This window comes from Tilletiaria anomala, assembly GCF_000711695.1.
Source record: "Tilletiaria anomala UBC 951 chromosome Unknown K437scaffold_8, whole genome shotgun sequence".
Taxonomy (NCBI): domain Eukaryota; kingdom Fungi; phylum Basidiomycota; class Exobasidiomycetes; order Georgefischeriales; family Tilletiariaceae; genus Tilletiaria; species Tilletiaria anomala.
The window spans coordinates 240815-256208 of NW_013547014.1; the positions used below are offsets into that span (position 1 = coordinate 240815).

At 53.5% G+C, this 15394-nt stretch overlaps 5 protein-coding genes across 5 annotated transcripts; 3 read left to right on the forward strand and 2 right to left on the reverse strand.

The window, feature by feature from the left end:
• Positions 1-673: 673 nt before the first annotated feature.
• Positions 674-2794, forward strand: K437DRAFT_266502 (uncharacterized protein; the record flags this gene model as incomplete). The annotated part of the gene is made up of 3 exons (XM_013390039.1): positions 674-1270; positions 1346-2149; positions 2234-2794. The coding sequence occupies 3 exons, from the start codon at positions 674-676 to the stop codon at positions 2792-2794; spliced, it is 1962 nt and encodes a 653-aa protein (XP_013245493.1).
• Positions 2795-4608: 1814 nt separating this feature from the next.
• Positions 4609-6168, forward strand: K437DRAFT_254059 (uncharacterized protein). The gene has a single exon (XM_013390040.1). It carries the CDS (start codon positions 4667-4669, stop codon positions 6104-6106), a length of 1440 nt encoding a protein of 479 aa, XP_013245494.1. The 5' UTR covers positions 4609-4666; the 3' UTR covers positions 6107-6168.
• A 45-nt stretch (positions 6169-6213) lies between these two features.
• On the reverse strand, positions 6214-6552 carry K437DRAFT_220232 (uncharacterized protein; the record flags this gene model as incomplete). Its single annotated transcript, XM_013390041.1, has 1 exon — positions 6214-6552. A coding segment is annotated over one exon (339 nt), but the record flags the coding sequence as incomplete, so codon positions are not given.
• A 611-nt stretch (positions 6553-7163) lies between these two features.
• On the forward strand, positions 7164-9327 carry K437DRAFT_272354 (uncharacterized protein). The gene is made up of 5 exons (XM_013390042.1): positions 7164-7307; positions 7380-7486; positions 7564-7773; positions 7843-8242; positions 8311-9327. Exons 1-5 carry the CDS (start codon positions 7276-7278, stop codon positions 9152-9154), a joined length of 1593 nt encoding a protein of 530 aa, XP_013245496.1. The 5' UTR covers positions 7164-7275; the 3' UTR covers positions 9155-9327.
• A 1019-nt stretch (positions 9328-10346) lies between these two features.
• K437DRAFT_207768 (uncharacterized protein) lies at positions 10347-10520 on the reverse strand (the record flags this gene model as incomplete). The annotated part of the gene is made up of 1 exon (XM_013390043.1): positions 10347-10520. A coding segment is annotated over one exon (174 nt), but the record flags the coding sequence as incomplete, so codon positions are not given.
• Between the last annotated feature and the right edge of the window lie 4874 nt (positions 10521-15394).

Here is a 15394-nt window from a genome sequence, read left to right on the forward strand (position 1 = left end):
AGCGGTAGCGGATCGTATATTTGTAGTGTCCGTCCTCCGAACTCGCGCCTCACGACCAACAATATTCGATGGCAGACATCGAATATCGACGGGGGAGGGCTGTCGACAGCGTGCATGCATGCACTAGCATTCAGCTGGTACAACAACGTGGAACTTTAGCCCTACGAAAGGGCGTATGGTAACGAGCTGGTGCTCAATCCAGGTCTGATTCGTTGCGTCAGCCTAGCTTCACGTCAGGCATCACCATCGCATCTGCATCAGGATACATCCCGTCGGATATCCGTATCGAGCCTCTCGCCAGAGGCAGGAAGCAGCGCATTCTTCTGGCTGTCGCTCACTGCGAACGGGTGCGATTTGATCCACACACGCGACGCAACCGATGATGCTAGTTGCTATCTCACAACCTGTTGTCCGCCTTTGACGAAACCCTGGCGCACTGCCGCTCGCCGTACGCGCAGTCGCAAACAAGCTCAGGACGAAAGTTTAATATATTGGGAACCACCGCCCACCAGGAATTGTCCAATCGAAAATACCCTGCAAAACACGGTTGTCGAAGATCTCTGCCCGCGTAGGAATTACATTGAACACGAGTCCTTGTCAAGCGGCGAATCATCTACAGCTTGCAGCACGGTACGGGGTTGAACACGACGCAATGATGGGAGCACGATCACCAATGGCGCCGCTTACTGCGCAAGGATTTGCGACGAAAGCGACGCCGGTCTCCTTCTATGGCATGGATCAAGCGAGGCAGGCGCAGAGCTCGCATCCTCAGACGCCCATGAGCATACCTCGGCCCCTCAGCGCAGCCAGCTCACATTCGCAATATCAGCTGCCGAACGGTGTTGCCGCAATGCAGAGCCCTGGGGCACAGAGCGCCGGGACAGGGAGGGGCAGTACCAGAGGATTAACTCCTCAACAAATGCCGGCACAGGCACCATCTCAGATGCCGATACAGCCACTGACACCGGGTATTTCTGCCCTTGGAACCCCCAGCCCGGCCCTGCTTCCCCGTCTAGGTCATCGACCTAGCACTAGCACGGCGGGTGGCGCAATTCCATCTGCGGATGTTCGTGCATTAGGCTCGTCGGGTGGCATGGCGGAGGAGGTCGCGAGGGCAAGGGCTGAGAGGCTGACTTTGGATCAGCAAGCTGCGGCGCAAACTATGAGGGTGGCACAATCGGCTTTCCGGGAAGGTGTGGCAATGTTCCCGCCGGGCGCAGCTATACTCAGGGTGCTACAGATGGCTGAAGCGATGGGAGCGGGTACTGATGTGAGCAGCTGTTCCAAGCACTGTAAGGGGAAAATGCTATTGGTCCTGACGCCCCCTTCATTTCAATGACTATAGACCCTGCACACGGACTTTTGGCGCGATTTCACGGAAGAGTTCTACTTACCAAATGGCTCGATGCGTCTGATCTTGCGCAATTCGACAAATGGGGACCAAAGGGGCTTGGAAGTCCCAAATCCCGTCCTTCCCCGCTGGTTCATGACGTCTTACCATTCGGGTGTCCGATCGGTGCAGTACACTTTGGGCAATCCGCGTGAATATACGCGCGAATCTCCCTGCAGCTCTTCAGGTCCATGGTACCCGCCGCCTCCACGCATGCCACCCAGCGTGCGTGTCGTCAACCTCTTTCCATCGTCTGCCGTCACCCACATCGTCGCAGCGGACAGTGCGACGCTGACGACGACGTTTCAAAATGGCTGGCAGGTCCAAATGACCGGCACACTTCGCATCTCGTTGATGCCTCACTCGCGCATGTTGGTGCATGAGGCGCCCGGCCAGAGACCGAAACTCGGCTTCGACACGCAACTACGTTTTGAGAGCTTGGACTTCATTGGCCAATCGCACACGAGCTACATTTCGCGGGCTGCGATTCAACGCATGCCCGTTGCGCATTCGATCCCTTTAGAGACTGTGGCTGCGATTGTAGCATCACATCGTCAAACCCAGCATCAGGAAGGCAAAAAGGGGTCGCCTATTGGCGCTAAGGTAGAAGAAGGCAGCGACCAAGCAGCAAGCGGGGATGAAAAAGCTAATGAAGACATAGGCGGATCGAAACCAACTATCACTATCGAGGAGCCAGTACTACCCGAATGCCCCGTGAACGAGTATGGCATCACGTTGCGGTCGATGCGATGCCTCGAGGTGGGCCAGAATACGAATAATCGGTTTCCCAGCTTCTCTTCCGACTGACGGCTTCTTTCTTCTTTCCTTGCTGCCTTTTCCCAGATCACGGAATCTATCTGCCAACTGCGCGATCTTATGGACTTGAGTCTGCAGGAGGGCATCGGCCCGCTCGAGGCGATGCATAGATTTGCAGTGCAGTATCGCGAGTTGCAGCAAACTCGGAACAGCTCTGGTGCCGAGTCAGTGCAACACGCGCAGCCGCACTCACAGCCACAAGACCATCAGCAACAGCCACCACCATTATCTTCCTCGACTTCAGAGTCGTCCATCGGCCCCCGGATAGGCAATGGCACGGCCAACGGTGAGGTCAATGGCAGCGGTGGAGATATGGGCGATGATGGTACCGCTAGCACTGCTTCTCAAGGACAGGGACGAGTCCAAGCTCAGTCTACTGGGCCGCCGAGCGCAGTAAGCTCACCAAGGGTTAGAAAGGCGAGTACTGCAGTAGCCGCGGGCACGAAACGAAAAAGTACAGGGGAAGACGAAGGTGGAGCGGATCAAGCAGAAGAAGAGGGCCGACGTGTGGGAGGTTCAAGAGTCTCCCAAAGCCCGCGCCAATCTGCAAAGTCCCCAGCGAAGAAGCAGAAGAGCGGCGCTGGGTGATTTAGACAGAATTATCCTGGTACCGTTTCTTTCAGAGTGTGCGTAGAGCCGCACGAAATGATTTCATTTGCAATGTCGAAGGCGATGTATGCATTTTGAATGTCAATCTCGTCAGCAAATCTATTCTGTCCGATTGCGATTCAGGACATTGGTTGCGTGCCGCACTGGTCTCAGTCCAGACGGCCTTTGTGATGTGAAAACCGAATTCCGGTCCGAATCCACTGCAATATTCATCTTTTATGCCTGGCAGGCCACGTGAGATCATGAGCGCCTGAAATGACAGGCTACTCGCGAGTGTTTGCGCAAATACGGTCGTGAGCATCTTGCCTTTGAGATCTGCATTTGAATTGAGCGGTCGCTCGATATCAACTGCGTTGTTTGTCATCGATGGTGAATTGGATACCGATCTGAGGCTGAAGAGCCAGTCGCAGAGAGCTCAGATGCCCTCGATTGCGTACCCTCGACGCCAGTGTTTAGAGTTGATCATAATGCTAATATCAGTGAGGACGCCTTGATCTTGTCGATCGACCTGTCTGAATTCGTTGACACCTCCGCATCCAATCATCTCGCCTTCGCCTTCGACTTCGCATTCGCTTATATCGTTCCGTCCGTCATTCTTTATTCGAACGACCAATTGCGCGCTCTCCCCCTTGACCGTGCTCTGCATGCTGCTAACGGCCAGCCGCGTATAGCGTGATTGCAGCTTCTCGTGCGGGGTGCCTGCCTTGGGCTTGTGCCGCTCATGTTCGAGTGTGACTGGATTGGCAAAAAGGGATGTGTAGCCTTCTGGGACGCTACCACCACCTCTGCTGGAGGGTCATGCAGCTTGCGATAGGGTCCAGATCATCGGACGCGGCGTTAAATAGTTTTACAGCGGTTGCCATTGTTCCTGATGCGGGAGATGGCGAAGCGGTTGTAAAAATATCAGGAAATTAGCGCGGTTCAGGGAGGATCTTATATAGCTCGCTCGCAGCTAGGCCAGCTAACAAATTGACACGGGTAGGAGGAATGCAGGGACGAATGGAGGGAAAGCGGTTTGTTGGGCAAAAGACACCAATAAATCGGGATCAGGGTAGAGTGGCGACCAATTCAAAACGATGCTCTGAAGTCATTGTTAGTCATCTAGTCATTGTTGGCGGATAACCTGGAAGAAAGCAGACAAGTTGAACAATCAGTCCTTTTCACAACCGACACAACTCACATCGCCGACTGGCTATGTATAATATGCGACATGAATTGATTTTAAAATGGGATTTGAAATGTGAAGGGCGAACGTTGAATATGCGGGTATGACTCGGATGGATAATGCAGCAACGAGGTTATTCGCGCCGGTTCCGAGCTTGGCTTTCGCCCCACCGCCGCATTTCACCGCCCCAACGCCTCCATTTCGGGGGGATGATCCTGTCATTCTCATGCAATCTGGTCGTCCATCCCCATCCTTGTGCGAAATGCGATGGTCTAGGGGGTCACGAGCATGGAACTCCGTCCTGCGGACAGCGGAGCGAGATTCGTTTTGGTGACGACTGACGAGATGAGCGATGAGACTCTCATGAGAGCGAGCTGGTTGATTCGAAGTGAGAATCTGCTTGCAGCCGGCTGCTGGACCGCTCTCCGCAGCCTCGCATAAGCTGGCTTTGCTTTCCAGTTGGTGATGTGCAGGCTACATTCCGTGTTCCGGGCAGCAAATTTCTTTTGCCATAAAATAGGGTTGCAAGGATCGCCCATTTCGAGATGAGTTGCTCGTCGGCAATTGGCTCGAATGATCTCTCATCCTTGCTTTCTTCTTAAGTCGATGCAGTATCGCTTTTCAGTACGCTCGTGACTTCTCACCAGGTGCTCTCCTTGATAAGACGAAGACGGGAAATAGCCAAGATGGCAACTCCCGGAACGACCAAAACGATCCTTCGCAACTTGGCTCATCTCGAGCCACCGCGCAAGGGGAGCAAGTTTGCCTTCAAATCGGTCCCCTCGTACGCTCGACATACCCCCAATTTTGTCCGCCCAAAAGACCGGATAGCCTACTGGAACATAGTCCCCGGAGATGTTGTCAAGGTGCGCATTGGGAAAGTGAAGGAGCTCCCTGCGTCCACGGATGAAGGAGCGGAAGATGGTGCTGCCGAGACATCCAGACGCTCCAGGAAGGTTCGAGGCGAAGGCAAAGTCGTCTCTATCGACCGCGAGAGAAATCTGGCATGGCTGAAGGATCTGGATCAGGATGCGTCAGGAAACTCAAAGCTACAGCTAGCCCCGAGAAATATCCGACATGTCATCCCTCGCCTCGTCGACCCCGAGGCTGGCGAAGAGAAAGGGTACGGCCCAAATGTCATGGAGGTCCCGCGACCGGTACACTATTCAAACCTCATGCTTAAGATTCCGGACGATCTGCTAGACAAGAAAGACTTAGAGGCCGCCCCAAACCGTGTCATCTACGCTCGCAAGGTGACTCGCTCCCGCGTCACGTTCGACCGGCGAAAGGGCATGTTTTACTGGCGACGCTATGCGATCTACCAGAATCCTTCGACCAACGCCTATGAGCGCATCGAAGTGCCGTGGCCCACATTGCCGCCCAAGCGACGCACAAAGACCATCGAGCATGCAGACCAATCCATCGTCGGCAACGAAAGCTGGATCCCTTGGAGACCTGAGGATCCTGTCCTACTGCCGCCTGAATTTGGAACACGACTCGGTCGGCAGCGTAGCTCGGTAGAGAGTGAGGCAGAGGCAGAAGTGCTGCGAGGGGCGCACGAAAAGAGAAGGAATGAGCTGCTACGAGAGAAGAACGAAGCACAGAAAGACATTCCGGACGATGCAGCAGGCACCTATGCTGGATTCGCCAACAGCCGTCGTCAACATGCCAAATTGACGCGCCCACCGCCGATCGCACAAGCCCCCACACCAGCCGAGACGATCTCCCATTCGTCGCGTATTCTCTCCGCCTGGGCCTCGGACAAGGATGTGAAGAGGCACGTGTCCAGGCGTGGAGGTCGCGCATTCGCTGCCAGCGATTACCTCGACCTCGCCCCTTCCTTTGGACCAGCAAGCGGCGGTGATTGGCGCGCGCTGGACCCTATGCCGGTGATCAGCGATGCCAGGGACAAGTACACGGGCAAGCTGCTGAACATACCTTCGCAGGAGCAGGTGGACGCTTTCCCCATCGAATTGCTCATGCGCAAGGACCTTAGCAACGAGGGCAGCCTCGCGAATCGCATGAAGCGCTGGAAGGTCAAGCAGATCGAAAAGGCCCAAGAGGCGAAAGTGTTGGCGGAGATGGAGAAGCGAAACCTCAAGGTTCTCAGGGAACTCAAGCTCTGATTGCAGTAGTGGCCACGATTCCTTGTATCATACATACAGCACAGCCGCAAGCGCTCATACACAGGAGTACAGAGATTCTCATCCTGACAGCACATTCTTGATTGCATTTACCCTGCTCTCCCTACACTGCCGAGCTCGAGCCCTTCGTTCGCTGCCCGTTGCATCCGTTCCGGGTCGAACGCGGCGATGGAGCGTGTGATGAGTGCAATATCTTCCAACACTGCATTCACATTCAGTCGCATGGAACGCGTAGTCGCTGCATGGATCATAATCTTCAAGATCGCTCCTGCCCCTGTCCCAACCGGCGCTGTGTCCGAGGACGCCGTGGCCTGCGGCGCATCTTCAACCGACCACTCTTTGCGCACCTCGTGCGGCTTGAGCTCTCGATCGACAGTAATGACTTTTCGCACCAGCTCTGCGTCCTCGTGCGTCGGGTACGGTATCACCAGTGTCCTGCAGCATCAGAGCAAAGATTCAGATACTGGCACTGCCAGACAATGCTGAGAATTGATAGAGCACTTTGGCGCACAGCCTTACAGAGACTTACATTGTGTGCGGAAAGTTACCAGTGTCCAAGACTGCGGGTGAAGCAGGAGGCTTGGCGGGCGATGCTCCCTTTGCAACAATGCTCGCTGGTGGCCATGCGCGTTCACCTCTTGGGGTACCCGCTCCTAATGCAGCTTGCTCAACAGCCTTGATGGGCCGATCTTGCGCGCGAAACGTGTCTCGAACTTGCTCCATGGTCATAATTTCAACCCCCTTGTGGCCTGTGCAAGCGCACACGCGATTCGAGTCAGCATGGATCACCCCAGGATGTGCATTGGCCTTGAGCGCGGGGCATGCAAAAGATTTAGCAAGATGGCGAGCAGAAGAAGATAGATCTGTATTAGGCGAAGGCGTTCATCGTATGCGCATAATCAAATCTCGCGTCACTCAGCTTTGGTTTTTTCTCAGTCTCTTGCTGCGCCGCCCGCGAGTTCCGCACAGAAACGGTGGTTGGTGCTTCGTGGAATCGTGGTTTCTGGTGCTGAACTTCATCATCATAATACAGTCCTATTCAGATTGCCTTTCGCTTCCTCCAAAGCATCCGTGGTCGATGAGCTGGGCGGCCGGCGCCCTCGAGGCTTGCATGCCAAGCGAAATTCCTGAAAATCTTGTACAGGTCACTAATGACGGCCAACTTCTGGAGCTCGACGCACGCGTGCGTAACTCATCACATCCCTTCCACCCATCTAACTCTCATACTGATGCTACCATGCTTACATTTGAACAGGCAACGGTGGATCTTCACACGGTCGCAGCTACTGCTTGCTCGTGAGGAAGACTTGCGCTATGCGACACCTGAAGAAGTAGGAGCGATCGGCATTTGGGGTGCCAACGGTAAGGATCGCACACCCAAATTGCTTGTTCGCTTGCTATATGCTTATACAATCTGTTGTTTTTGTGGTTGCTGTCAGTCATATCGACGCTATCAAAGCGCATGCAGTTGAGACAACGCGTTTCAGCAACAGCCACCGTATTTTTCAAGCGATTCTACGCAAAGAACAGCTACTGTGCGACTGATCTCACCATTGTCATTGCAGCATGCGTCTACGTCGCGGCAAAAGTCGAAGAGAGTCCCGTGCACGTACGAAGCGTTTTCGCCGAAGCGAGTCGCGTTTTCGCTGGTGAGCTCGACTCACACTGTGCCTTGCGTTAGAATCAGCTGTGCTCATGTTCCAGAGCCCACCTCACAGACATGTCCAGCCGCAGCTTTCCTACCGCTGCCCACGCTGTCGCAGAGATGGAGTTTTATCTTCTCGAGGAGCTTGAATTTGATCTCATTTTGCACCACCCATATCGAACATTGGCCCAGATTGCGTCCACTATCGGTAATATCAACGTTAAGGACAGCAAAATAAGTGCCGTGAATAGTACAGAGAAGGAGAGCCTTGGGCCATCGTCCCGTAAGCGCAAGCACTCGCGGTCGGAACAGGACAGAGCACTGCGGCGAGCGCGCCACGCTTCGCAGACAGATCGAGAACTCATTATCGGCGGATCGGTCAACAACGGTTCTATCGCTGCTTCAGATGCGCAAGATATTGACGAAGAGCCATGTTTGGAAGATTTTGACGACTCGGCATTGCAGATGGCTTGGTGGGTTCGGACGTTCGCATTGGCTTGGAACTGAAATACTGACTGTGGCAATGATTCTTTCAAACCAGGTTTGTTCTTAACGACACTTACAGATCGGACATCCCGCTGCTGTATCCACCGCACCTCATCGCCATCGCTTCCGTTTTGCTGGCTCTCGTCTTGCACCCACCTGCCAGCGAGAAGCTTGAAGCATCGATTAGCCAAATGCAATCGGCGCGAAACGCATGGGAACAATCAAAATTGCATAATCAAGCTATAAGACCAGGACAGGATGGTACTACATCCGATGCATCTGGAAATCCTGGTGCCCTATCGCCTCAGGCCTCCCGAATTGTCGGTCTGGGTATCGACAACAAAGCTACACCCATCACATCCGATCGATTAGATCACACTGCCTCAAACGGGGCTGTGATACGCTCATTCGCCGCTCAGGTCCCTTCCACCACAAGTCCTGTAGCATCTACTCCAGGTTCTGTAGGCTCCATGTTTACGTCGTCTGGCAACACTCCTGCCAACACGCCCGGTGTGGCCACCCATCCTCAATTAGGGGCTGGACAGCCGACTGCAACCGTAGCGATTCCTCATCAGCCACCGGTACCACCACCAGACACTCTCACCGTCCTTGCTTCCTTGAATGTGTCGATGCCGTTGGTCGCGGAGATCGTGCAAGAGATTCTTTCGTCATACGAACTATGGAATCGCGTGGGTTCAAGCAGTGGCAGTAGCTCCGCTACCGGAGGCGCTACGGCGGGCGCATCTCGCGACAAGGCCACTGGTAAGCGAGCTACACTTCACTCTGCTTCCGACAAGCAGGGGGAAGACATAGTCGGGAACGGGCGTGCCATGATGAAACGACTGGAACGCATGCGAGAGGCAAGACGCAGAGATATCCTCGCACGAGGGAAATCATGACGTAGCGCGCCCAATACACTTTGGTATCTACACAAGCTGTGAGGATACATCTCCAAATCGGTAGACCCTAACCCAAGATTCACGGAGGGCACAAGCCCTGGGGCGAGCATGTGCTTACGATACGATGCTATGCAATGCGAGCCGAAGAGGTGAATGGATATGTTTCCGCACAGAAGAATTTGGTGCATCAATTGTTGAGGAGGCCGCTGATGGACATGCGTGAAGTCAAATGTGGCGCCTCAGGTTCGCTGCGTTCACTTGTCGGGTCTCTGCTATTCTGGTCAATGATCATGTCCTCGACCGAAGGCCCGACAGCTGAGAGAGCACCTTGATGGGCTCCATCGGAAAGCAACGACGTGGGCATCGAGCGCAAGGCCAAGGAAGGCGGAAGGGTCGCGTGTGGCGGTCGGTTTCCAGCATATGGAGGTGGGAGACGTTCGAGCTGTCTGAATCGCGGAGATGATGCAGATCGGCTCGATGTCAAAGGTCGCAAGTAGGGAGAGCTCGATATCGACGGACGCCTGTGCCGCATGACCATCTCGTCGATGTCGGGTTGAGCTTCCTCAGCGTCGAAGCGCGCCGCAGACATGCGCATATAGTCAGCTGCTCCTGTCGTGTAGCCACGACTCCGTCCACGCATGGTGAGACCGAGTGCCCCTCCTCTTACGGAAGGAGTTGGAACGGATAGTATCGTGCTGAAATCTTGAATGGGACTCTGCAGGGCCGGGTCACTAGTAGCTGGGCGTAGAGCATCGCTGCTGCTTGGACTGGTAGAAATGCTGTTCAGCGTCCGCGTACGAGGTCGACCTGTTCCACTTTGCATTGCGGGGAATGCGGCGGGGTGTGAGGCGAGCAAGCGTGGCGTCTCATTGAGATACCCGGACCCAGGAAGAGAATTACCCGGAGAAGACGAAGATGCTGATGACCTTGAACTTTCGGAGCGCAATTCACCTCTGAGATCGGCAGAAGCTCCAGAAATGCCCATGTCCGCACCCTTCATTGTGTGCGTCGGAGCGACTGGGACACGCGAGAGGCCAATTGTGCCCGCGACGCTTGCCGCTGAAGGACCGATCATCCAAAAGCCGCCCTTTCCGCGCGACGCTGGTGCGCTGTTTGCCTCATGCATGTCGCCAGAGGTACGGGGTACCTTGACAAAGGTCTTGTTGAGCGAGAGGTTGTGACGCACCGTGTTCTGCCAGCCTTGGCTGTCGGGGCCGTCGACCTGATAAAGGTCTGGATAGGCGTTGCTGATCCAACTATAGATCTCGCGGAGCGTCATCTTGCTTTCTGGCGAGGAAGAAATTGCTTGGGCAATTAGGGTCGAGTAGCTGAAGGGAGGACGCCGCCGCTTGCGTACAGGAGCAGACCCTCGTTCGTTGGCAGACGTTGATGATGAAGGATGAAGTGTTGAATCAAGTTTGTTTTCCCCCGACGGCAGAGGCGGTGGAGATGCCCTGCGAAGAAGATCGCGCACAAGCCTCACGGTGTGAGCGCCGTCTTGGGCGGAGGCCGCTGCCTTGATCTGGACTTCAGCACTGGGATGCGTGCTGGTCCATGCACCAACCATGCTTGGTGGGATGTGTCGTTCTGAAACTGAAAGTTGCGAAAGAGGCACAGTAGGCGAGACTGGTGGCGGCATGTGTGAATATAATGGGAGGGTCTCGTACGCTGGAACTGAATGCAAGTGAGGCATGTAGCTCTTGTGCGATTCGTCCAGCGGTTGTGCTGATGGTGCTGGTGACCAGGGGTATTGCGCGTCCGTCTCGCGGCTCGGGCGAGCGACTGATCGTCCAGTCGCAATGGCGAATACTCGATCGCGATATTGCTGGTTGTCACCGAAACTTCGATGTGTTGCGTCATCCCAGGAGCTACTTGAATATTGATTCAGCGTGGCTGACTGTCCAGATCTTGAATGGCTTTCTCGCCTTGGCGCAATAGAGGTCCATCCCGTCACTTCGGTATCGTGACCAGCGGCGACTGGAAGAATTGAGTATGGATACTGATTTGGCGAGTACTGCATCGAAGATGGACGGCTGCTGCTCGGACTGCTAGGTACAGATGCATCGTCACGAGCAATATGTGGCCGTGGCCTGAACCCATGATCTTCAGCATTCATCACGAGCGGGTACGGTAAATGTCTTGCTGCGTCCTTGACAATGGATGCTGTATGTGCGCGCTGTGTGTTCTCGAATGGCGTGCCTTTCAAGTGGAGGTTGGACGAATGCGTTGAGCACTCTTCATCTTGGTCCATAATGACCACGGTGGGCCGCCTGTGCCTTATGGTGGATGTCGTCGTGGTCTGCGGAAACCACAGAATGGACGACAGCGGCGGGTTGACGGGAAGCGGTGAGGCCAGCATCTGCCGGTAACAAACCCTTGGACTCTGTTATGTCCTAGATGTAATTTGGCGTGGTCGACAGATTGTGACGTGTACCTCTGTTTCTGCGATTTGCTTGTTTCACCAAGGTTGGGGAGGTTGAATTGTTGCTCAGCTACTCGCGGAACGACTTAATTGCGTTAGAGATCACCCTTGATCAGCGAATCGCTTTGCTGGAGCAAACAAGGAAGCTTGCCCACCATTCCCAGCTTTTTTTAAGAATTGATCAGCAAGCTGCAGCATGGCGATGACCAAGCCGTCATATGCTTTGCACCTCATGCTGCGCTATATAGGATCGATTCTCTTCTGATGCCTCCAAATGAAACAGTGGCGCCATTCGCCCCCCACACACATAATATCTGGGCTGCCCCTCGATGCTGAACAACCCTGGCCTTTGGCCTCCGTTACCATTACGCGTGGCCATCCAACGCGAAGCGTGGCACATTCTTGATGATGCCTGTGCTGGCTCAAATGAGCTCCTAACGCCGACTCAATTCTAAGCTCGCCCAACGGGGTGAATCAAAGGGAGTTGACGGCGCGCGAAGCGTCACTGAATGAACCATATGGGGCAACGCGACAGCGCAGTATGCGAGCTTCCTGCCCCGAATCTCGATCCTGCCCTTGTCCTTCTCAGCATCAACCCCATGATCACTGTAACTCACAAGGTGCGTCTCAGTGGGGTGGCGAGCGTTCGTGCTGTCGATGCCGGGAGATGCTCGCGAGGGGGAACGTCTAGACGTGTTGAAGAATACCGTCGAAGTAGTCGGGTGACTCAACTACAGTAGAGGCTCACGGTTTGCTGAGCACGGACAGGTGGCGTCTGCTACGACGGCGGCACTCTCATCGACATCGATCTTACTTGATGCTTGGAGAGGCATGAACATGCGAGAGGACATCACGCCGAGCAGGGTTTCGTTGCGGCGGACATCTCTGCGCCCGGTGTCGTGGTGGTGTTGGAGTATGGTATAAATGCATCTCTAACCATTGTCACCGCGGACGCGGGGGATGTTGGCTGGATGAAGACCAGTCATGGATTGAGTGACCTTCCCATCATGGGGGTGCCGAATACATACTGTATTGGATATTGGGCGTATGGACACGGGATGGGGAAGCTGTGTTTAATCGAGGCCAAGAAGGGCCGAAGACAAGCATGCAAAAGCATGCATCCGTGCATATCGTAAATATTCTATATGCATGCAGATTGCAGAGTGCTCTCATATGCTGTAAGTCAGACATGCGTGGTGTATGTATGGACAAAGTAGGCACTGGGAAGCAGGAAAGATCTAGAAAATATCCTGTTCCAGTTGCCAGCCTGTGCAGTCCTGGTCCCGGACGTTTTTTGGCAAACGTAGACGAAGTCTAAACAAAAGGACCCTGAAACATGGGTTGTATGTACAAAAATATCTTCCGACACAGTTGTACACGCAATGCAATATCATAAAGGACCGCGCACTTCGTCATTGTTATGCACCCGCTTCCACCTCTGCCAGTGCGCCGACCTCTTCATATGGCAGGGACGTGGCCTGGTCTCACAAGCGCAAGGCCCAAGGTATCATAACTCGCACTGCAGTACCTCACAAATTGTCTTAGCTGTTCCTCTCGGCGCAGTGCAACGCTTTTAGGATCACAACCCCAGTCAGAGAGAGCATGCTTCCAGAGGCCGCCAAGCTTGGCAGGCAAAGGAATGGTCCAGACTACTGGCAGTGCACCCATTTGCATTTTGCACTGGGACAGTCTGTCACTCGGTTGCCCATAAATGCTGGAAGCCCGTCACACTTTCTGGGGGGGCCATTTGAACCGAGCACAGCTCGTTGAAATTGGGAACACTTGTACATAGGTATACCGAACTTGCACATACACACCTCTTTGGGAAACATGGCAGACACTACACACAGTACTTATTATGCAGCATAGTGCATCGTACATACGTCACTCGGTGTATTGTGTATAAATGTGTTGAATCAAATACGGGCCTAGTTAGTCCCCGTGTGGTGAAAATGGTGAGGTCGCCAAAAAGTGCTCTTAACACTTAAAAATGCCCTTTTTCAATTGTTGCAAGTATTTTTCAGTTCTGAACTTGTACGGTGTATGAAGAACGACAATGCGACCAGTATGTTCGCATTTCCACCCTGTTTTTGCAGCAATTGATGCTTAGACAAATGTGACTATTCAGTCTGAAACTGGAGATCAAGATCCAAAAAAGGGAATGGCTTCACGTCATACCTTACCGCCATCATCATCAACATCATCATGCTCTGATAACAGGTCCAGCCTGCATGAATCTTGCTGCGGAGACAGGAAGTAGGAGTGCCTGTAAGGTACGTCAGCGAATGGAGATATGGGTTATGGTGACACAAGTTGTTCGTTTCTTTCAACATTATTTTCACCGACCAAGCGCAATGCAGTTTTTCCCGCACAAAACATCTTCCAAGCACCCCAAAGCTTTTCACCGAACGGGAGTTTGATTCACCTTGAAAGTCTCATAGCAGCTTCACAATTCACCGCACACAAGATGGTGTTTGTAGATTAGATCGGGGCAACAGGTCTCGCCACTTCTTGTCAGAGCCAAATCAAAGGCTGTCACACAGGCACGACCCACAGAGGGTCAGTGAATGACGGAAGACTGCGGAGAATCAACTGAAGCCTTCATGCAGGCGTCCGGGGAGTCAGACATCCGGAAGGTTAGATGTTCTCACAAGGAACGACTCGCAGGCTCGCACATGACCTCAACCTGCCTCGACGTAAATGTGCGAGAATGAGATAGAATATGCCAGAACCTGGGTTTAATTTGTATTTTGAAAGCACCATAACAACATATTTCATATTTCGATGTGAGGTAATAATATCCGTAAGACCAAAGCTGAAACTTAAAAGATAGTGAAGATTACTTACACTTCGAAAGAAGATTCAAGACACGGCGAGTCATGGATATTTGATGAAACAAAACATCGAGGATACTCCTAGAGCTCGCAGCGTCCAAGTGGGCATGGTGGCCTGCATTCGCGCGCAAGCCGCAAAGGTCCCTAGCAAATCTTCACCAGAAGGTGACGGATCTGTTCAACCGGCTTATTTTGCGCAGAGAGGCCATTCTTGTATATGATGTGCGGCGTATCCTGCTTAAAATACGATAATGAGCGCACTTGTAATTTATTTAGCTTAGTTGTACAGGGTGAAGCTCGTGTGCCGCTACTCGGAGACATGTGCTTGTGGAAGCAGGACGCTAGATAGCCGATCGTGGACGTGGTCGCGGATGTAGTCGGTACGCTGGCCTCGCTGACACAATGCCGCCTTGCGCTACCTCGTCACTGCCTACTCACGAGCGACTTCGCACGACCCATGCTCGTAAGTTTCCGGTCACCATCTATACAGTCATTGCTGGTGGGAAGTGAACAATTTCAGATTCTTCCTGGCAGTTCTCCAGCCCAGCATTACGCGACTTGATCTTCGTGTCACGGCTCATCCTTCCTTCCCCTGTGCAAGTCCTTCAGTCCATGTGTTGCTTTGTTGCATCATTATCAACTAGGCTCAAGCGCTCAAGGTTGCATCCGATTCAATGAATGGTGGCTGCAAAAGTAAAAAAAAGGGGGGGGGGCGGAGTCTATAGTTAGTTGATTTGATGCACGGGGTTTAGGAGCGGATGTGTGTATTGACAGCTCGAGCTTCTTGCCAGTTGCCCATGCAACCGGGGACCAAGTCCATGTTCTACCATGTCGCCTGTGCTGGGTGCTGTGCACGGTGCAATAGCGTTTTTACGGTGCTCCATGCGTGTGGCCGGCCACTAAGACATTTGCAGACGTGCTGTGTAATACGTTGCTTTCTGCTCCCTCTGCCTTGGAAGTGCTTGGTGAAGTCGCCTGTCGTAC